The sequence below is a fragment of the Ctenopharyngodon idella genome, chromosome 3 (assembly GCF_019924925.1).
Source record: "Ctenopharyngodon idella isolate HZGC_01 chromosome 3, HZGC01, whole genome shotgun sequence".
Classification (NCBI taxonomy): Eukaryota; Metazoa; Chordata; class Actinopteri; order Cypriniformes; family Xenocyprididae; genus Ctenopharyngodon; species Ctenopharyngodon idella.
In genome coordinates, this window is record NC_067222.1 from 21055216 (window position 1) to 21076602 (window position 21387).

Genomic DNA, 21387 nt, shown 5'->3' on the forward strand with positions numbered 1-21387 from the left:
CTGCGCTAATGTTTGGGGCCAAATTTTTCTTGATCATCAAATTAGAATGATTTTTGAAGGATCATGTGACACTGAAGACTGGAGTAATGATGCTAAAATACAGCTTTGCATCACATGAATAAAATGTATTTTAAATTCTAATAATATTTTACAATATTATTGTTTTTAATGTATTTTTTATTTTTTACAAGATTTCAGAAACATCTAAAAAAATCTTACTGGCCCCAAACTTGGTAGTGTATGTTCACATACAGTTTTCATGACTTCGAAATTAGATCTGTTGAAGGGAAATCAAATTAACTTCAGTGGAATGACAGAAGTTCAGCCAACGGTACAAATTATTTGATATGGTGGCCCATCTGACTGTCAAATTGAATGTCCTATGTGTCATATGATGGACATGTCAGGAAACAGACTGAAGATGACTGATACTATAAAGTGTTTGAGGGCGTTATCACAGTATGCAGAACCCGTGTCTCTTTCTGTAGGGTTAGAGATTCAATCAAATGAAATCAGCTTTAAAAATATCTGCATAAAAAAAAAAACCTGATTACAAATTGGAGTTATTTCTAAATCTGATTTCATCATTTATATAAAGCTATTTAAGGAACTTCAACAAATAAAGATCTGGAAAAAACCCTGCTTGTACTGGTTTTCCCCCCACATTGGATTCAACAAATCACAGTCCAGCAGTTTAGTTCAGTTCTCAGACAACTTGTTTATGGCAATGGCCACTTTATGACATTTCTCTGTGTATTTACAAGACATTAACTTCCTTGAATTTACTTTGAAAACTTTAACAGTAGACAGCCATTGAAATACAATGTTTGAGCTGAACACAAACCAAACAAGCAACTACAAACAAAAAACTTTATTTAACTCCAGGTTTGGAAGAACTTTTGCTGCAATTTGTAGTTCAATGATTAGATAAAGCTGACCAACACTACTTGGTTTCTTAATTAACAGAAAGTTCACTTCAGTTTCAGTAATCAAGTATAATATACCAGTGTCAACATTATCAAAATGATATACACACATGCATACAGAAGTCACCTGACAAAAGAAAACTCAAATACAAAAGTTACAAAACTAGAAATCTACCAGCAATTTAATCCATCTTTATTAAATTTACTCAAATTATTAATAGCTAAAGTATAAATATAAAACTGCATAGTTTGTCTTCATCTATTGAAATTTAGTGCAAAATAAAAACACAATAAGGCTTCAAGGGGAAGTGGAGAGACCCTAACTAAAGTTTCAATCTTGAAAAAGTATCCTATCACTTCAAGCATTTGTTAATGTCCTCATGTCGATGTTGCATATTTCAAATAGCAATGAATTTAATAACTTCAAACAAAACAGTAGTTTCAGTATAGATAGTGGTCCATTAGATCCAGTACAATGCCATAATATCATTCACTCTCTGTTCACTTGGCAGGAGCAAAGCCCACGCGGTCCGCCTCCCTGTCAAACACAGTGTAGTAGCGGCCGATAAACATGTCTCCCAGAATCCACAGCGGCCCGGCGGGAGGCGGGATATCCATGGCCATAAAGCCAGACAGACAAACACTCATACCCAAATGAGTCACCTGCGAAGAAAGAAATAAGCTAAATTGATTTCAATTATTCACTTAAAGTGTAACTTGCTGATTTTTCCGCTTTGTAGTGTTACAATGTCAGTAGTATATGTAAATGAACAATGTTTAATCGTTCTCAGTGTTGCCTAGAAGCCAAGAAATTCCCATTTATTTGTCAGCAAAAGTCCGCCGGATGACACGTTTTGAAGACTTTTGACAGCTTCAGGGCTTTCATGAAAACTTTCTGTTTTCCCTTCCCTTTGGCCTAAAACACTGTTCATGGTCATTCAGTTTGAAATGTTGACTACAAACGCTGACGTTTTTCCGATTTCCAGTTGTGGTTTTCTCTCCGTATTTACGATTCTTTTTAGCCTTTTCCCACTGCCTACATACAACGAGCTGAATCCTTCACTGGAAACCAAAGTAACTCACTCCCACTAAACATTTACTCTTCGAATTCTTGCACCCGGGAACAATACAAGTCGACGGCGACTCCATTATGACTAAAAGTTTGCTAAGAAGTATTTCCTACTAAAGCAAGGCAGTATTTGACTCTGGTCAAGCGTGTCCATAGCAGACTGGTGGGAGTGGCCTTGGACGGCAACATGCCCGGTGCATTATGGGTGTTAAAGTTTTCCTTCCTATTTGGCAAAAGGGATACAACAGCCTTTTTTCCCCCCCTTTGTTTTCTCTAGTCAGGTAGCACCAATTTCAAAAAAGTTTCCGCCTTTCCACTGTATAGGCAGCCAAGTTTTATTGAAAGCCCATTTTACCAGTGGTGAAGTACCCCTTTAATGTTGCATTCATTTCAGAAGTAGTAGTACTCTATAATGTCCTTTTCTAACCTCAGCAGACTAAAAGGAAAACCCCAGCAGATTCTGTAAAGAGGGGGACGCACCTGCAGAACATAGTCCTTTCCAGTTAAGTTGAACATCTTCCCTCCCATGCTCAAGGAAACAACAGGAAGTGATGGAATCTTTTTACAGTCAATCCAGTACTACAGAGGAGGAAACACATCAAAATCTTTACATTATGGCTTCCCCACTTTATGCGAAATACAATAAAAATATTAAGTGTCAAATTTTTATATATATATATATATATATATATATATATATATATATATATATATATATATATATATATATATATATATATATATATATATATGTGTGTGTGTGTGTGTGTGTGTGTTTTGAAGTCTTGTTTCAGTCTCTGTGAAACTGGTCAAAATGAAGCTTATGATTAAAACAAGACCAAATATCTGCCAATGTGCTGAGAAAAATCAACTTAATTCCAAGTTTTGACAACTCATTGACAAATGTATGTTCTTGTTCTAGACTTTTTAAAACCCACGAAAAACCCTGTATATGTTTTGATATTTTAGCTGGAGTTCACCTCACCTCTCCCATAAGCAGTGGTATGGCTCCGATAGCTTTCTGCAGGGCCCGCACCTCTTGAACCGGCCCTACAATCATTGACGTTCCTGTGTCAACAATTGCCTGGCATCCACTTTTGCAGAGGGTAAGAGTGCCACCCACCTGAACCCTGCAGGACAATGATCAATATATGCAACGAGTTATTACTACAAATAGAATGTGTCTCAGTTTCCAACCATCATAGAGATTGAACCCCCAAAAATTGTTGATAATCTGGTAAACCAAAATCAATCAAGTCTCTCTGTCTAAAATGAGGGCTCATCCTTGAGTACAATCTTTGAAAAGCCACAGTCTTGGCTGTTGAAACACAGTAATGGTGATCACATACTCATCCATCTTTATCTGCCAGTAGGCTTTTCGCGTGACATTAACGTAATGCAGATCACCATCGAAATACTGCTTGTCAAAACCTCCCAGCATCAGCTCACCTCCAACCTCACCGGCAGGGTCCCTGCACACAACATTTATTAATAATATTTACCATGTTCATTAAGCCATTGCGATGACTTTTAGGTTTTACGCACCTTCAAAGACATTTGGTCGCCAAAATGTAGGCAAAACCTGACCCACATATACACGTTTGTCACAGATCATTCAGTTAGTAAAAGAGGCTTTTTATACAGACAGAACAATCAACTATTGTGTGATAAATTGGCCATAACATGCACAAGCATTTTGGAAACTAAGGAGGGGGTGGCACTGCTATGCAAACAGTAATGAGAGTCATGAGTTACCGTTTAACAAGAATAAATACAATTCTTTCATGCTCAGGGTCAAAATATCAGTCTACATTTGTAGCCACATTCTTCAACAGTATGAAACTAAAATGGAGAAGAAAATAGAGGAACCTCAGATAAGAGAAGCAAGGTCATTTCCCAGTTCCTTCCCAAACTCTCCTATGTAAACATTAAAATGTCCACTGATTGGCTAAAAGAATCTGATAAACAAGTAAAAGGAAACTTGAAGTGGAATAACTTGACCCAAGAGCAGAAGAGAGCCTTACCGGTTAATATAGAAAGAGAAGATATTCTGGGGCAGGATTTTGGCAGCCATGGCCGTGTCAAACACTGGCGTAATCCCATCTACAGAAATGGCGGGGTATGCCATTCCCAAGACGCCATCAAAACGTGCCACCGCGAACACAATCCCAGGCTGTTTAACCGCCTCTGCAAACTGCTGGTTTGGCACCTTCAGCCCTGCCAACTACAGACAGGAAAAAAAATAAATAAAAATAAATAAAAATATTCACTGATGGTCAAAAGTTTTAAAATGTAATTTACTCCTGTGATGTCAAGTCTTCAGTGTCACATGATCCTTCAAAAATTATTCTAATATCCTGAATTGATGCTCAAGAAACATTTCTGATTATTATCAATGTTGAAAACAGTTGTGCTGCACCAATAATAGTCAGGCACTAAATCAGTATATTAGAATGATTTCTGAAGGATCATGTGACACCAAAGACTGGAGTAACAATGCTTAAAATTCAGCTTGAACATCAATGGAATAAATTACATTTTAAAATATATTAAACTAGAAAATAGTTATTTTAAAATGTAATAATATTTCACAATATCACTGTTTTTACTGTGTTTTTGATCAAATAAATTTAGCTTTGGTGAGCATAAGAGACTTCTGTAAAATTGTTTTAATTATTTCAAACTTTTGACCGCCGGTGTAAATATTAGATGAAAAACCTTAACTTAAAAGAAAATTAAAAATGCTTCTTTGGAAACTAACTGAAATAAAAAAAAAAATAATAAAAAAATAAAAAGTTCAAGTTGAAGTGCTAAAATTGTTAAAACTAAAAATGAAATAAAATAGAAAATATTAAAAAGAAAGCATTAAAATAAAAACTGAAAATATAAAAATAAAAGCCAAGATATTAATAAATACTATAATATTATATAAATAATACTAAAATAAGACTGGCATCAGCAACGGCAACATTATTGGTTCATTTCTAAACAAGTTCAAAAGAAACAACTTAAATTTTAATAAGTTTCTTACATAAAGCTATCAGATTTCTTTAAAGGCCTGTAATATAGTGAAGGAGTCAGTTTTATGATTCTTTTATGGTGCTTTTCTTGTTATTTTGAATCTATTACAGCTTTCATGAACTGTCTTTACTCACAGTGACTGTATCCTGACTGATGAAGCCAGAGAGACTCCCTCTGCCGTACTGGATCGAGAACGCCGTGCCATTCTTAACGTACGTGCTTGACTTCTTAGAGTTGTAGCGATGGTGCAACCCTGACAAACAGTGAAAGAACAAAGTTACTAAAGAAAAAAACAAAAACAAAAAACACAAATACAAATCAATACAATCATTCAAAACATCACTCACAGCACGCTATGTCCAGGTAGGAGCAATGGATAGAGGGAACCCAGAGGTTGGATGATCCAGTGTCAAACAGCACAGTGAAGTCCTGAGGAGGGGTACCAATACTGATCACTCCAAAATACTGGGCCTGAAGAGGGAGAAAGGACAGCCGGACTAATTATATTCCTTACGCAAGAACCAAAAGCATAAAACAAGAGATAAAATACCACATTTTCTTACATCCATGAAATTGGTGAGTTTCTCTACAGGTGGTGGAAGTTGTGTTGGTGGTTCTGTTGTGGAAGGGGCTGTAAATTTGACTTTGGAGTTTTTCTCTCTGGCCATGGATTTGATCTCATCAATAGTCCTCCCATTGTCTGCCAACATGCGGCGCACAGTGCGCGTCTTGTGCAGAGGAATTCTAGAGATACAGCAGCGAGAAAGCAATAAAGCATGTGTACTTGCTTCCAGTAGTATCTATAAAACTGTCACAAAATGATTTCCCAAAGAGAATGTTACAAGTGCTTGCACGTGCCATCATTACAAAGGCATGGCTATGTTTTTGCTATGGTGTCGTAGTGATTATTCCAGCTAACAAAAATATGTTCCAAAGAACATTTTGCTAACATTCCCATTTGGTTATAAAACCTTATTTCAGAACGTTCTCTAACCGTCTAAATGTTTTAAAAACATTTTTTCTTGGTTAATTAAAGGAACATTCCATTTTATACGTTTGCCAACATTATGGGAATGTTATAATTGAATGTTCTCTGAAAGTTTGTAACATACATCGACTCGAAGTTAGACGTTAAAGGATTAGTTAGTTCACTTCAGTATTAAAATTTCCTGATAATTTACACACCCCCATGTCATCCAAGATGTTTGTCTTTCTTTCTTCAGTCAAAAATAAATTAAGGTTTTTGAGGAAAACATTCTAGAATTTTTCTCCTCATAGTGGACTTCAACAGCTACCAACGGGTTGAAGGTCCAAATTGCAGTTTCAGTGCAGCTTCAAAGGGCTTTACTCGATCCCAGACGAGGAATAAGGGTCTTATCTAGCGATATGATCAGTCATTTTCTAGAAAAAAATAAAAAATAAAAAAATTTATATACTTTTTAACCACAAATGCTCGTCTTGCACTGCTCTGCGCCACGCATAACGTAATCGCATGGAAAGATCACGCGTGACGTAGGTGGAGGTACCGCGGTAGGGCGAAAAACTCCATCTCATTTTCTCCTCAAACTTCAAAATTTGTCCGATATCGTTGTTTTACAATTTTTTGTAAAGGCCGTTTGACTTCATCTTTGCACGTTCGCTTTGTAGACACTGGATCGGTACTTTCACCTACATCACGCGTGACCTTTGTAATGTGATTACATCATGCGTGGCGGATCGCAGAGCTAGTGCAAGATGAGCATTTGTGGTTATATATTTTTAGAAAGTGACCGATCATTTCACTAGATAAGACCCTTATTCCTCGTCTGGTATCGTTTAAAGCTGCACTGAAACTGCAATTTGGACCTTCCACCTGGTGAACCCCACTTAAGTCCACTATATGGAGAAAAATCCTGGAATGTTTTCCTCAAAAACTTTCATTTCTTTTTGACTGAAGAAAGAAAGACATGAACATCTTGGATGACATGAGGGTGAGTAAATATCAGGAAATTTTCATTCAGAAGTGAACTAATCCTTTCATTGAATGCCAAACTAAAACGTTTTGTTCATAACTTTGAGTGAACCTTGCCAGAACTTTAGCTGCGCTTACCAATTCACGAATCGTTCAGATTGGTTTTGTGAACGGTTTCATTCAAAAGATCCGAATATTAAAAATGACTCGTTTTGTGAATCGGACATGGTTATGTCAAAATAATAGAACGCTTCGATTATAATCAACGACACTGTCAAAACTGTAAGAATTAATGCCAGATTATTTTATTATAAATAAGCGTTTCAGTCTGTAGCGTCGCTCGTTTGCATTGTAGACTCCAAGTTACACACTGTCGCTCTGCAACCACAAGCAGTTCACACAAGTAACTGTTCACTCGGCCGTGTTAGTTCAACTTCCTGATCAAAAGCACCAGTTGATGCTGTAGTAAGCTTTTACACAAAACGTCCCAAGCAGCACTGTTTATTAAAGCATGACTAATATTAAGAAATATAATGCGTCAGATTTGTTGATTTAAGACTCAATTTTATTGCAGTACAGATAAAATTAAAATATAGCGAAAGTTAATGCGCAGATTCATCATGGTGATGTTTAAGTTTTTGAAAGCAAAACTTTCTTTCATGAGTAGTTACATATTTATGTAAATATGTGCAAGAAAGACAAAACGCGCTTACATCGATGATAATAAATAAGAGAATGCATTAACGTTACCTGATTATTGCTTGGCTGTCCCCAATTAACAGCCAAATTAAAAACGCGAACAGGTGAAAGTGATTCATTCTCTGATCTTTAAAAGAAACAAATAGTTTTACTTCTTCAGATCTTAAACAAAATCCAGATTTGCAGAAGCAATTCTGAAGTACGTTTTGCACCGCCGCCCCTTGTGAGCAACTTATATATCCGCAAGTTCCTTTCGGAGAGCTTCGTGCAAGTTCGGGCGTTTCCGTTTATTCTTAAACCTGATTGGCTAGCAGCATTGACGTAACACTACTATTGGGTAAAAAACAAATCAATCAAGTTCAATTTCACACCCGCCTCCTCAATATCTGACTGCTGAAATGTGGTAAAAACTGGTTTATAATGACAGGTCGTGTGTTTATGATTTAGTATATTTAAATGTGTGCCTAGTTTGAAGGCATCTAGGCTTCTAAATAAGCAAACATGAGAAATTTCAACAATCAGTACATTTCTCTGTTTACAATCCAATGTAATGACAAAGAAAATATGCTTCCTCTTTTTCGTTGCGGATTATTGCAATAACCAAAGGAGGAAGTGAAGTAGGCCTAACCAACAACACCTAAACCTAAATTTTTTCTCTCTCTTTCTTAATTTTACAAATGATAGGCCTAGCCTACTACATTTCAAACGACCGCCTTTTGTTTTTCTTGACTTGTTAGCATGGATATTATGGCCCCTGCTGGTAGATGCCAGAACTACATAATTTCACGAGCAACCATTTCTTCAGTCATTCAAAAGTAGCCATGAATTTTGATTGAATTAAATTAATGGATTTTTTTCCTTTCTTTTTTTCAGGGAGGTTTTTAAAAGTGATGGATGAAGAATGTGTGAATGCCGTTAAAACAGTTAATTAGTCAACAATTGTTCTGTAAAAATGATATTTTCGAGTATTTTTTTGTAATTTGCGGTCAGCTGAAATAATTCTGAAAACATGAAAAAATGTGCATAATGAGTAAAGCTTATATTATTTACATTGTTTTAATAGATGGTCATTTAACGCGCTGAACCGCCAATCGGACGTCTGCGTTATGCCCAAGCCACACTCATTTCCTGTCCGCTCTTGGAAACATCCCAGCCAGCACTCCACATCTGCACAGCAGGCTACGCATAGATGCAGGTTTTTGAACCTAATGTTTAGTTGTAAGTTAAAAAATTTTTTTTAATGGAAAATAACAGAAGAAAATATTTCCTCATCGCTGTCAAGTTTAGAAAGGTAAACAGCTACTGATCCCATGTTGATTGAACTTTTACCATTCTGTGAATCTGTGATTATATAACTCGCAAGGATTTTGGGAAAATCAAGTGTTGTATGAGGTGAGTTTCTCCTCCATTCATTTCTACATCTCTAAAATAATAATTTACAAATAATATCAGTCTAATTAAAATGTTAAATGGCAACCACAATTATTGGTTAAAGGTTCACATTCAGTATTAATGAAATCCTCTGAATTAGCATAAGATTTAAAAAATGGAAATGAGAAAACAGTTCTTTGTCTGTCACCATTCATTCACTAAAGGTTGGAGCCACTGTGAAATGTGGTACCACTGTGTTAATTTGAACAGGGCAGAATGGGATCAGAGGTCAAAATGCAAGAATTTACCAATGTTGTTTAAAAACAAAAAAGTATATGTTGTGTTTGGGTTGAAATAAGAATAAAACCTGTAAAATAGTTCAAGGGACTCTAAAACTGTTTGTTCTCATGTTAATTTTGTTGATCGCTACCATTCAAAGGTTTGGAATCAGTCATTTTTAAAAAAGAAATTAATAGGCTAGCAAAAATGCATTAAATTGTGACAGTAAAGACTTAAAATTTTAAAGACTTAAATCGTTAAAAAATATATATATTTCAAATAAATGCTGTTCTTTTGAACTTTCTATTCATCAGTGTCCTGAAAAAAGTATCACTTTTTCCACAAAAATATGAAGCAGCACAACTGTTTTCAACATTGATAATAATCAGAACAGTTTCTTGAGCAGCAAATCATCATTGATTTCTGAAGGACCATGTGACACTGAAGACTGGAGTAATGATGATGAAAATACAGCTTTAACATCACAGGGATAAATTACATTTTACAATATGGTTACATAGAAAACTCTGATTTTTAAATGGTAGGGGAATTACAGTTAGACCTCATAAAGAGACCAATATGCTCACTGAAGACCAGGAGTCAAAGCTGAAGTTCAATCATTTGACAGAGAGTTTGCTGAAGACAAAGTTCTCCACACTTCCATAGGCCTGTATAATGAATAAGAGGATCCAGACTCGAACTAACTTAGGATACAGAAACACTAGTACTTATAGTCACATGGATAACCAGTTGACATAATTTCTACAGGTTCTGATAGGTTAATAGTACAGTATGGTATTCTGTTCTTTACACAAATTAGGTCATTTAAAGACATTATCTTTGACACACTTTGTCCTATATACATAAGAAACTTCCAGAAGGACTCTTCTCATCTGCAATGCTGTTGAATTCTCCTTGGAACTATTCTTTTGGCAGGGTCACATGTGTCTCATAATAATAAACAACCCCTGCAAGCACAATTAAATAAAACATAGGTGATACCTTTTCCCTTCAAGGTTGAGTTTTTGTCAGGACTTACTGGAACAGAACATGAAAACTATATCCACACAGACCACTTCTACACATGATTCACTGTCATAGTTTATATGATAGTACTAAACCTAAAAAGAATTACACATACTAAGCATGCATATGCATTAGTGGATACATGTAAAGTATTGTTGACCTTCATGACCTTAGACACAATTGTCTTTACATTTCTCATACAGCTATATCATAAGAACAGCAGAATAAAACGAATGAGAATAAAGTTAAAACTGACAATTCTCTCTCTACAAAATATAACTATGATTTCCTAGTCATTAAATAATATAAGAAGAGGGATTGTAAATCCACCCCCCTTCAAAATAATAATGATATTTCACAATATCACTGTCAGTACATACTTTTACATATTTGTCAAATAAATGCAGCCTTGGCAAGCATACTTCTTTCAAAAGCATTTATAAACTCGTACTAACCCCGATCTTTTTAATAGTAGTGTCATTTTTAATTTTTATATTGTATTACTTTGAGGAATTTTCATGCACATATAAATAAATGGACAGGCTAAATTCTTTGCATGTGAAAGAATAGGCCTACAGCAACTGTATAGAAAATATAAAAATAACAACAACAAATAAGCATTTAAGTCTTTGAATATGTATTTAAAAACAACAACTGTCTATTATCTTGTCATATTTTGTTCTTTCCATTATGTTCAAATGCAAATAACAATCAGTTCCCATTGCAGTCCTACAGTTGGAGGAGGTCGCTGCCATGACTCTGATAGTAGCATCATGTCTGCTTCTGTTTCTAATGACCTCTGTGCCTGCGGGTCAGGCTGCGAAGTGTCCGCGCATCTGCGTTTGTGACAACACAAAGCTCACTGTGACGTGTGTAGGGAAGAATCTCACACATATTCCACCTACTATAAACGAGGTGAGTGTGACTTTCCACATTTATTAAAGAAACCACATGAAAATCATGCTTGTTTCTTAAAATCTTTTTCATAGTTCATCGAATGATCCCTTAGAAGTTTGGTTTTGCAGAAGTTTGCATAGTCTCCACCATTAAAACAACCTGAAGATGCATGACACTAAATGAGACATGCACACTGAGCATTCAAATGGACTCAGGAATAAAGGAATGTTTGAATTTATTTCTTTTATATCTTGCCATCCTGACTTCCTTCCTAAGGGTAAAAGTTGGCATTTGTGGTTAATAACTCTTCTGATGCCTTTCTCAATAACTTGACTTAACATTGTCAGGCGTGGCTGTAATAATCGCACATTACAGGAAATTCAATAACAAAGCCTTTAATAACTAAACTTGAAAATACATAGGAACACAACCACAATACTCAGAGAACACAACATATAAAGCAAACGAGGCCGAACACTGAGCAAAGGAAACTAAGGGCTTAAAGGGATAGTTCACCCAAAAAACAAATTTTTTTTGGGTGAACTATACATATTGAAACATAGTGAGCATCTTTAAAGGGTTATTTCAGCATCTTTAAAGGGTTATGAGCATCTTTAAAGGGTTATTTCACCCAAAAATGAAAATTATGTCATTAATTACTCACCCTCATGTCGTTCCACACCCGTAAGACCTTCGTTCATCTTCAGAACACAAATTAAGATATTTTTGATAAAATCCGATGGCTCAGTGAGGCCTGCATTCACAGCAAAACAATTAACACTTTCAATGCCCAGAAAGGTACTATTTAAAACAGTTCTCTTCGAATCTTTTGTTTCAAATCAGTGGTTCGGATTGCGTGTCAAACTGCCAAACTGCTGAAATCATGTGACTTTGGCGCTCCGAATCACTGATTTGGAACAAAAGATTCGAAGCAGTGTGTTGAAATCGGCCATCACTAGATATTGTTGAAAAGTCGTTATTTTGGTTTTTTTTTGCCGCAGAAAAAGTATTCTCGTCGCTTCATAACATTAAGGTTGAACCACTGTAGTCACATGGGCACTGAAAGTGTTAATTATCTTGCTGTCAATAGAGGCCTCACTGAGCCATCGGATTTTATCAAAAATATCTTATTTTTGTGTTCTGAAGATGAACGAAGGTCTTACGGGTGTGGAACGACATGAGGGTGAGTAATTAATGACAGAAATTTCATTTTGGGTGAACTAACCCTTTAAGGAAACATAGTGAGCATCGATGCTCCCTGGTTTTCACGTGCATTGTGGGACTTTTAAGGAGCGAATGTTTCAGTGGACTGGATGGATTTTGTGATTGAGATGGCTCTTAAAATGGCAGATTCCCTGATCAGTGCCCTGACTACTGAACTAGGGAGCTGATTGAGATTTACCCTAAACATGTCCGTGACACATATAGGATCTGTTATCATTATTATAAGCATGGGGATCAACATCTTCATGTGTAGTATTTGTAATTGTCTTTATTTCAGATCACAGTGAAACTGGACCTGAAGAGGAATAATCTTGGGGAACTGGCTAAAAGTTCTTTCAAACACACCCCCTATCTGACCCACCTGAACCTGCAGGGGTGCAGTATCCAGTCTGTACAAGAGGGTGCGTTCCGGGGACTTTCTCGTTTGGTGCAGCTTGACCTCACTAACAACAACATTGACATCCTTTACCAGGTTTGTGCTGGTATCTTCTTTGAGATGTGGAAGTGTGTTAATTTTAGATGAATGGCATTATTATTGTTCTAAACCTGACTGTTAGACTAATTGTGTGTTTTTTATTGTACTCTCTCCCCTGCTGTAGGAATCATTTGATGGTTTATCATCACTGAAGCAGTTGTATTTAGACCGGAACCGGATTGAAGAGATCCACCCTGGAGCGTTTGCTGCGTTAAACTCTTTAAACCTGCTTTCCCTCACTCATAACCAGCTAGTCTACCTCCCTAACATGGCATTCCAGGTAATAATAAATGTTTCTTGAGCATCAAATCATCATATTAGAATGATTTCTGAATGATCATGTGACACTGAAGACTGGAGTAATGATGCTGATCTGAGTTAAGTAATGAGTAATGAATAATTATCTGAATTTATACTAATTTTGATGGTTTGGTTTGAAAGGTTATTGTGATTTTTGACATATAAATCATTTTCTTCCTGAATAATTCCTAAATATCTGTGTCTTCCAGGGAATGTTAAATATCCAGTTGTTGCGTTTGAGTTATAACTCCCTAAATAATCTTGCGACAGAAGCCTTTGCTGGTCTTCTTGCACTTACGCACTTAAACCTTGACCATAATGAACTCCAGTACTTTCCTACCAAAACAATGACCAGGTAACACCCTCAACCACTGAATTTATTCTATTTTGGCACAGAAATTGGCAAACAATGTTAAATACTGTTGATGATATATATACTCTGGTATTCTCACTGTTATCTCTCTTTGTCTCAGATTGGTGGAGTTGACTCATCTAGATCTGAGTTTTAACCCCATGACATATCTGGTGGAGGAGAGCGTGTCAATGCCAAAACTCACACATCTGTCTTTGAACCACATGGCCCTACAGGACCTGTCTGAGTCGGCTCTGTCTCTGTCTCCCTTTATCTCTCACGTGGACCTGAGCTACAACCAGCTCCCTTACATACAGGCCCTCACAGGGTCCTCGCGGCTCACCAGCCTTAACCTCACCGGTAACCATGAATACAGCATTGCCAGTGTTCTCTCAGTATTTAGTTTGTTACCGTGCTAGCATCTCAGTCAATATAATTATTTTCACTACAAACATTGCATCTATTATTTTTTTATATATATATATAAAGGGGGGGTCTCAAACACCACTGCTTTGGCTCTGAGGGCCCAATATACTCATCTTTGATAACTATTTTGACTATTTGGGATTTTTTTTTTTTTTACAAAGTACTAATGCTGCCCAGATGGAAATTATAACTATTCCAAAAAACTATTGTCTGGACCTCAGCTGGAAGGGAAATATAGTTTAATATAAACTTTAATTGAATACCCCTGTTGTATATTGTTTATTTTTCATTTCAATTGCTGTAATTCTGAAGAGTATGTGATTTATTAATTTAAAATATCTCATAATTCATAGATTTCAAAATAAGACTGCGAAAGTGATCTATCTCAATCACTGTCCTTCAGGAAACCCCATCAGATGTACATGTTTACTGCAAGGGCTGAAGAAATGGGCGCTGCGCTCAGGAATCAAGCTCTACGGGGCCTGTGCTTGGCCGCCACATCTCTCAGATGAACCTCTAGAAAATGTTCAAGAACAAGACCTCCGCTGCAGACCACAGGATGAGTTGATGCCAGATGAGATTGAAAAAGAAGGAAAAGAAGAAGATGGAGTGCGAGAAAAGGCTGTGCCAACAGCCAAGCCACAGAAAAAGAACAAATGCCCAAAGAATTGCCAGTGTGAGGTAAGAAAGGATTGGAGAAGTGTGAAGGGAATCTTAGTTATTTATTCGTAATTTACTAGATTTCTTATTCTTGTCCGTTAATGTAAAAATAAACATAATCTAAATGGCATATCTCCCTCTCACCCCATTTTCTTTTCTCCTTACTCTCACTATCAAGCCTGCAGCTCAGCACGCTACATGTGAGGACCGTGGTCACACTAAAGTGCCCACTGGTTTTCCTGGCAACACTCTTCTGCTTGACATGCGTGGCAACCATTTCCATTATCTACCTAGAAACAGTTTTCCTGGTGTCCCCAAGGTGGTGTCCCTTCACCTGGACGGCTGTAAGATTCATGAGATTGAGGGTGGAGCTTTCCAGGGCATGAAGGGGTTAATGTACCTCTACTTGTCCGACAACCAACTGTCCTCCCTGGACGCAAAAGCCTTTGAAGGTGCCCATGAGATCATGTACCTTCACCTAGAAGGCAATAAGCTCACTCAGTTTCCTTCTTCAGCTGCACTAGCTCACATTCCCAAACTCCTCGAGCTGCATCTGGAGAGAAACCTCATAGCTAAACTAGAGCCTTCAGGGCTCCTTTCCACAGTCCCTCAGCTGACAGGCCTCTACCTAAACAATAACGCCATCGCAACCATAGTGCCAAAAGCTCTGGATCCAGCACCCAAGCTGGACGTTCTTCATCTCGAAGCTAATGTGCTAACGGAAGTGCCGAGTGATGCGCTAGGCCACGCCCCTCTTTTATCTGAGATCCACCTCTCAGGGAATCCGATTCGCTGGATTGGGCCAAAAGCATTCCAGGTGGTGGCTGGAAGTCTAAAGCACCTGCACATTGATAAAATGGGTCTTCAAAAGGTAGAGGAGATGCTGTGCTGTTTTTAATGACAAACTACACAAGATATTTTATTTCATGTATTATTGAATGCTAAAGAATCAACAGTTAATTCTTGCTTTTACTCATGTCTGTAATGGACAATGTTTTCTCTCTTTCTTCTTTTTAATTTGTGATTGTAGATGAGTGCGAGGTCTCTGGCAGGGTTTGGTCCTGGTCTGCTGTCTTTGTCTCTGGAAGAGAATCAGTTAGAGGAGTTGCCTGACCTTTCACCTCTTACTGGCCTTCAAAGCCTCACGCTCAACAAAAATCCACTAATGTGTGACTGCAAATTGCTACCATTTTATAGGTGAGATGCACACCAATGAAAATTCATATTTATCCATCCATCCATCCATCCATTCAAACTCTCTTTCTTTCAGATGGTTGGAAAATGCAAGTCTAAAGGTTGAGGCTGTGTGCGGTTACCCCCCTGAGCTGCGAGATCAGTCCGTGATAGAGGCGGTCATCTTTAAGAACTGCTCTAAAGAAAATACTCATTCCTTCAATGAGACCTCTATCCCCACCAAAGCCTCTAAACCCAACAAGCCCAAACCCATGCAGACCACAGCAAAGGCCAGACCCATACCATCTGAATCTAACCCTAAACCAGCAAAGACCAAACTGACAGCGGCACCAAAGAAAAATGAGTCTAACGAACTCAAACCAGTGCGAGTCCTGAAAAGAACCAGGCCAAACAAGAAAAAAAGAGGAAGGCAACCAAGGATTATATTATCATGGAAATGAGCCGTTGAGTTTTTTATTTAAACTATATATTTTACTGTGTGGTAGTATTACTGTTGATTTGGTTACGAGTAAAGCTAATAAAGATATAGTTACTACTGTATTCTGTGTTTACATCCACTGATCATAAATTGTGCAATGTATTTTAGGGCAAAACAAAAATAATAATCCGTGAACCATTCCAGCAAAAGCTGTTTAGGCATATGTCTTTATTCATAAATATGACTTTTCATAATATCAAGTGTGTGTATATTCAAATAAATCATATATTTAAAACAAAAATTGTTCTGAATTTCCTTACAGATCTATTAGACGACGTCTTAATTTAAAATACAACGTTTAAATACGGATATATTTCACAAAGATGTCCATCTGGTTCCATGGTGTAATGGTTAGCACTCTGGACTCTGAATCCAGCGATCCGAGTTCAAATCTCGGTGGAACCTACTGTTTTCCATTTACACACAAAACAGTATAGTCTGCTTTACTTTAGATATGTTGAGAAAATAAACTTTTGAATATAGTAATATGGTTTAATATAAGCAGAATCCTATAAAGACACGCAGTATTGCTCTATTTTAATGATAACCTATCGCTGATTACTAAACTGAGGAACGACGCGATCTCCCTAACTCTCGCGAGATCAGGCCATTAGCAAACATGGCGGCCGCGATGGATGTGGACACCCCGAGTGGAACCAACAGTGGAGCCAGTAAGAAGCGTTTTGAAGTGAAAAAGGTAACGAATTGAGAAGACAGTGTTAAGAATTGATATTAAATATAGATACATTTTATTAAAGTCTAATTAACATTTAAACTCTTCCATATCAGCGTGTTCATAATCCCCGGTTAGCATTAGCGGCGCTGCTCTTCACATCACCGCATCATTTTCAATCAGTGACTGTGTGTTTTTTTAATATTACAAACAGCTTTTAATATGACCCGAGAATATGTAGAATCCGATATCAAGCAGGTACATGTAACGTGGGGGTTCCTCACGCTTCTTATTTGAATTATAGTAAATTCTGCAACGTAATCCGAGAGATTATTAAACCAGGCCACTAGAAATGAAGCACTGATGGGAAACCTAGCGACAGTAGCGAGCTGCCCTCCCAGACAGCTTTTTTTTGGGGCGTCATAGGCATGTTCCGAACGTTCTGTCGTAGACTCATCATTCCGAACGTTCGATTCGATCCTTTTTACATCATAGGTGCCTTCCGAACGTTCAGTTCAAACGGTTGTGGTCTTCGTCTAAACACTTTTTGAACTTGTACCAGAGTAGTTCCGTGCTATATTTTTAAGTACAATGGACATGGTAACCATTCAGTACCATGGTGTATGTTAAAGTATCATGATATCGCCATTCAAATTCTCTCAGTTTTGTCATGTATTTCCTGATCTTTGTGTATAGATTGCTGAACTTTAATAGTTGTTTTATTAGTTCTAGACTAAAATGCTTGTTCGAGCTGTTTTAACTAAAAGCAACTTGTACCTACACATTTTAAAATATGTCAGTGCCATTGTTTCGTCTCAAGATGCACACCAGTGCTGTTTTTTTTTTCTAGTGAACATTTATAAAAGCATCTTAAATGTCCTAATTGAACTAAGGTCTAATCCTGGCTTTGGCTAAGCCCCGTCTTGAAACCAGGCCATAGAGATCCAACCCAGTCTCCTGGGAAAACTTAAAGGGTTAATTCACCCAAAAATGAAAATTATGTCATTAAGTACTCACCCTCATGTCGTTCCACATCCGTAAGACCTTCATTCATCTTCAGAACACAAATTAAGATATTTTTGATAAAATCCAATGCCTGCATTGACAGCAATAACACTCCCTTTTTCAATGCCCAGAAAGCTACTAAAAACATATTTAAAACAGTTCATGTGACTACAGTGGTTCAACTTTAATATTATAAAGCGATGAGAATACTTTTTGTGCGCCAAAAATAACAAAATAGCAACTTTATTTTACAATATCTAGTGATGGGCGATTTCAAAACACTGTTTTATGAAGCTTTACGAATCATTTGTTTCGAATCAGTGGTTCGGAGCGCGTATCAAACTGCCAAAGTCACGTGAACCATTGACGTTTCAAAACACTTATGATGTAATGAAGCCTTGTTTACTGAAATCATGTGATTTTGGCGCTCCGAACCACTGATTTGAAACAAAAGATTCGTTAAGCTTCGAAGCATCATGAAGCAGTGTTTTGAAATCGCCCATCACTAGATATTGTGAAATAAAGTCACTATTTTGTTTTTTTTTGTTGCACAAAAGTATTCTCGTCGCTTTATAATATTAAAGTTGAACCACTGTAGTCGTATGAACTGTTTTAAATATGTCTTTAGTAGATTTCTGGGCATTGAAAAAGGGAGTGTTATTGCTGGCGATGCAGGCCTCACTGAGTCTTTTTTTCCGCCACAGATTCCGCCAGTTGTGTTTTTTTTATCTCACAATTCTGAATTTTTCTCAGAATTTTGAGTTCATTTTTTGCAATTTCGAGTTTATATCTCATAGTTCTGACTTTTTAGGTATTGCGAGTTTATATTTTACAATTGTGAGATATAAACTTGGAATAGTGAGAGAAAAAGACACAATTGCCTGTTATTATTCTGTGGCGAAAGCAAGCTTCCATAAAACATATCATCATAAAAAAAACAAAACATATATAGGTCCATAATTAATCCCATCTCTAAACATAACTGGGGCATTACAAGCAGATCATACAAAAATGTACAAATGAGATAAAATTCGCCAAAACAGAAAAAAAGTTATGAATTTTAACACCATCGTGTTGAGAGATCTGATTGGTTGAACTGTTTTTCTGTTTCTCTTGTAGTGGAATGCAGTGGCTCTGTGGGCTTGGGACATTGTGGTGGACAACTGTGCCATTTGTAGAAATCACATTATGGACCTCTGTAAGTACCAACTCCCATTTGGTCTGGGTGATCTTTTAATCTGATCACATTCTTTTGTTTCTTGTTTAACACACTGGTATTAAGTCAGTGGCCATGGTCATTTAAGTCCAGTTCATTTTTAACACTTGCATTTCCTTCAGGTATAGAGTGTCAGGCCAATCAGGCATCAGCTACATCAGAGGAGTGTACAGTGGCCTGGGGAGTCTGCAATGTGAGTATTATCACACGCACACACACAGCTTGAGCTCTAGGTCTGTTCATTTTGGTTCTAACTGTGTGCTTTTGGTTCTGCAGCACGCGTTTCATTTCCACTGCATCTCTCGCTGGCTGAAGACCAGACAGGTGTGTCCCCTGGACAACAGAGAGTGGGAGTTTCAGAAGTAAGTGATTTTGTTTCTTCATTAAAATAGTGGCAGTCCCAGTAAGTGTATTAATAGAGGGTCCTAGTTGACGTTAAAGCCATGAAACAGAAGGTGCAATAGTCTTTTCTTCCCTATTGTGACACATATTCGAGTGAAATGGCTTCTCAAACAATAAAAAATGTAGTGCGGGACATAATTTTGTCCATGGGGGATTGATTGGATGGTTGTGGTTTGCTATTGCTGTGATGCCATGTGAGTTGTCCCGCCCTCATGTCAGTAAACACATCATCAGAGAAGGGATGTTGCTGCCAGAGGAGGGGAAGTTATTTTGATTAAAGGATACAAGGGCTTTTAAATTCCCCCATTATTATTATTTTCTAAAACTTGATCATTGGAAAGTGATAATGCATTGGTGTTCCTGACATGTTTTTTGTTGGTTGTAAATGCTGACACTTGTGTTATTGCTGATCTAATGTTGCTCTGTTTTACAGGTATGGCCATTAGCAGCATCTGGGTGGCCCAGTGTTAGTGTTTCAGATCCACAGATTTGCTTTTCTTCAGATGCATTTTTGTTTAGATGTCATCTTTCTCTCCATATTAAAGACCAACTGGTCAACATTGGAATTATTATTCTTGATGTTTTTTTATTTCTGTGCTGTGTGCACCATTTAAAGCTGTAAATTGTCAATAAAGTCCCTCTAAATACAGCTCTGTCAGTTATAATATTTCTATAATGCAGGTGCATCCTATTCTAACACACAACTTAGATATTTCTATGCTGTTATTTAAATGATGGTTTGATGTAAGAGACTTAAAAAACCCAGCTGCTTCATCTCTTGTGTAAAATAATAATAATAAAAATAATGTGGATAGAATTCTCAGATTATGAGTTCTGATCTGATAAATTGAAGTGATGGAAGCAGGTTCTAGATCGGTGCACAAGTGAAAAGATCCTGATATAATTCTGTATCTATTACATGTGTGTGTATATATACCGTATATTACTGAACGCTAAAGGCCCGTTTACACTAAGGACTATAGCAATAAAGATAGAGTTATACAAATGATCTAAATTTAAAAGAACAATTGTCTTTCAGAACAATTTTTCTAGCTGATGAACGATTAAAACATCGACAGCCAATCAGAATCCGCCCTGCTTTAAAGAGCTCGTGCTTTTTAAAGCAACAGACGACATAAGTGCAGCGCACACTCATATTAAGCAGAGCAATATCATCTGCTGGTGTGGATGCTAATATAGTTGTCATTATAGTTATCTTTCTTGGTGTAAATGGGCCTTAAAGGGTTAGTTCACTTTAAAATTAAAATTACCCCAAGCTTTACTCACCCTCAGGCCATCCTGGAATATGACTTTCTTCTTTCTGATGAACACAACTGGAGTTATATTAATAAATATCCTGACATATCCACGCTTTATAATGGCATTGAAAGTTTGAAGCTCAAGAAAGTGCATCCATCCAAAGCAAAACATACTCCACACGGCTCCGGGGGGTTAAAAGGCCTTCTGAAGCGAAGCGATGCTTTTATGAAAAATATCCATATTTCACAAGTTATGACATAAATTATCTAGCTTCCGCAAGACCGCCTTCCGTATTCAACTTACGAAAAACCGTAACTGAAGTTGTGTCAGTTACGCTTTTTTCGTAAGTCAAATACGGAAGGCGTAGGACATAGCATAAGCGTTTTGAACTGCGAGAGGCGTTACACTTGTTACACTACTTAATAACTTGGTAATCTTTAATTTTAAAGTGAACTTATCCTTTAAAGCAGGGATTCCTAATTG

At 37.1% G+C, this 21387-nt stretch overlaps 3 protein-coding genes and 1 non-coding gene across 11 annotated transcripts; 3 read left to right on the forward strand and 1 right to left on the reverse strand.

Annotated features, from left to right (window-relative positions):
* Window positions 1–856: 856 nt before the first annotated feature.
* On the reverse strand, window positions 857–7926 carry napsa (napsin A aspartic peptidase). The gene is made up of 9 exons (XM_051886559.1): window positions 7718–7926; window positions 5580–5760; window positions 5364–5487; window positions 5151–5269; window positions 4020–4219; window positions 3345–3467; window positions 2981–3125; window positions 2476–2574; window positions 857–1589 (listed from the first exon to the last, which is right to left on the reverse strand). Exons 1-9 carry the CDS (start codon window positions 7783–7785, stop codon window positions 1428–1430), a joined length of 1221 nt encoding a protein of 406 aa, XP_051742519.1. The 5' UTR covers window positions 7786–7926; the 3' UTR covers window positions 857–1427.
* chadla (chondroadherin-like a) lies at window positions 7855–16570 on the forward strand. 8 transcript variants are annotated; one of them, XM_051886556.1, is made up of 12 exons: window positions 7855–8003; window positions 8730–8884; window positions 9030–9058; window positions 11070–11257; window positions 12741–12935; window positions 13063–13218; window positions 13448–13593; window positions 13712–13950; window positions 14420–14697; window positions 14855–15547; window positions 15707–15873; window positions 15947–16570. In XM_051886556.1, exons 4-12 carry the CDS (start codon window positions 11096–11098, stop codon window positions 16308–16310), a joined length of 2400 nt encoding a protein of 799 aa, XP_051742516.1. In that variant the 5' UTR covers window positions 7855–8003; window positions 8730–8884; window positions 9030–9058; window positions 11070–11095; the 3' UTR covers window positions 16311–16570. The 8 variants fall into 8 exon arrangements, with proteins under 8 accessions (XP_051742516.1, XP_051742510.1, XP_051742514.1 ...); XM_051886550.1 differs by having other exon boundaries at window positions 8730–8861; window positions 8949–9058; XM_051886554.1 differs by having other exon boundaries at window positions 8730–8861; window positions 8954–9058.
* A 111-nt stretch (window positions 16571–16681) lies between these two features.
* Window positions 16682–16753, forward strand: trnaq-cug (transfer RNA glutamine (anticodon CUG)). The gene has a single exon. It is a non-coding gene; the product is annotated as a tRNA-Gln (tRNA).
* A 91-nt stretch (window positions 16754–16844) lies between these two features.
* Window positions 16845–20293, forward strand: rbx1 (ring-box 1, E3 ubiquitin protein ligase). The gene is made up of 5 exons (XM_051887856.1): window positions 16845–17045; window positions 19146–19224; window positions 19365–19435; window positions 19519–19604; window positions 20078–20293. Exons 1-5 carry the CDS (start codon window positions 16968–16970, stop codon window positions 20088–20090), a joined length of 327 nt encoding a protein of 108 aa, XP_051743816.1. The 5' UTR covers window positions 16845–16967; the 3' UTR covers window positions 20091–20293.
* Window positions 20294–21387: the final 1094 nt, after the last annotated feature.

Excerpts from the sequence above, each read along its gene's own strand:
- chadla (XM_051886556.1), top strand. The coding sequence starts at position 11,096 with ATGACTCTGATAGTAGCATCATGTCTGCTTCTGTTTCTAATGACCTCT. Across the intron at positions 15,548-15,706 it reads ATAAAATGGGTCTTCAAAAG|ATGAGTGCGAGGTCTCTGGC; the intron begins GTAGAGGAGATG and ends TTGTGATTGTAG. Across the intron at positions 15,874-15,946 it reads AAATTGCTACCATTTTATAG|ATGGTTGGAAAATGCAAGTC; the intron begins GTGAGATGCACA and ends TCTTTCTTTCAG.
- napsa (XM_051886559.1), bottom strand. The coding sequence starts at position 7,785 with ATGAATCACTTTCACCTGTTCGCGTTTTTAATTTGGCTGTTAATTGGG. Across the intron at positions 5,761-7,717 it reads GACAGCCAAGCAATAATCAG|AATTCCTCTGCACAAGACGC; the intron begins GTAACGTTAATG and ends CTGTATCTCTAG. Across the intron at positions 3,468-4,019 it reads TTCTCTTTCTATATTAACCG|GGACCCTGCCGGTGAGGTTG; the intron begins GTAAGGCTCTCT and ends TGTTGTGTGCAG.
- rbx1 (XM_051887856.1), top strand. The coding sequence starts at position 16,968 with ATGGCGGCCGCGATGGATGTGGACACCCCGAGTGGAACCAACAGTGGA. Across the intron at positions 17,046-19,145 it reads AGCGTTTTGAAGTGAAAAAG|TGGAATGCAGTGGCTCTGTG; the intron begins GTAACGAATTGA and ends TTTCTCTTGTAG. Across the intron at positions 19,436-19,518 it reads TGGCCTGGGGAGTCTGCAAT|CACGCGTTTCATTTCCACTG; the intron begins GTGAGTATTATC and ends TTGGTTCTGCAG.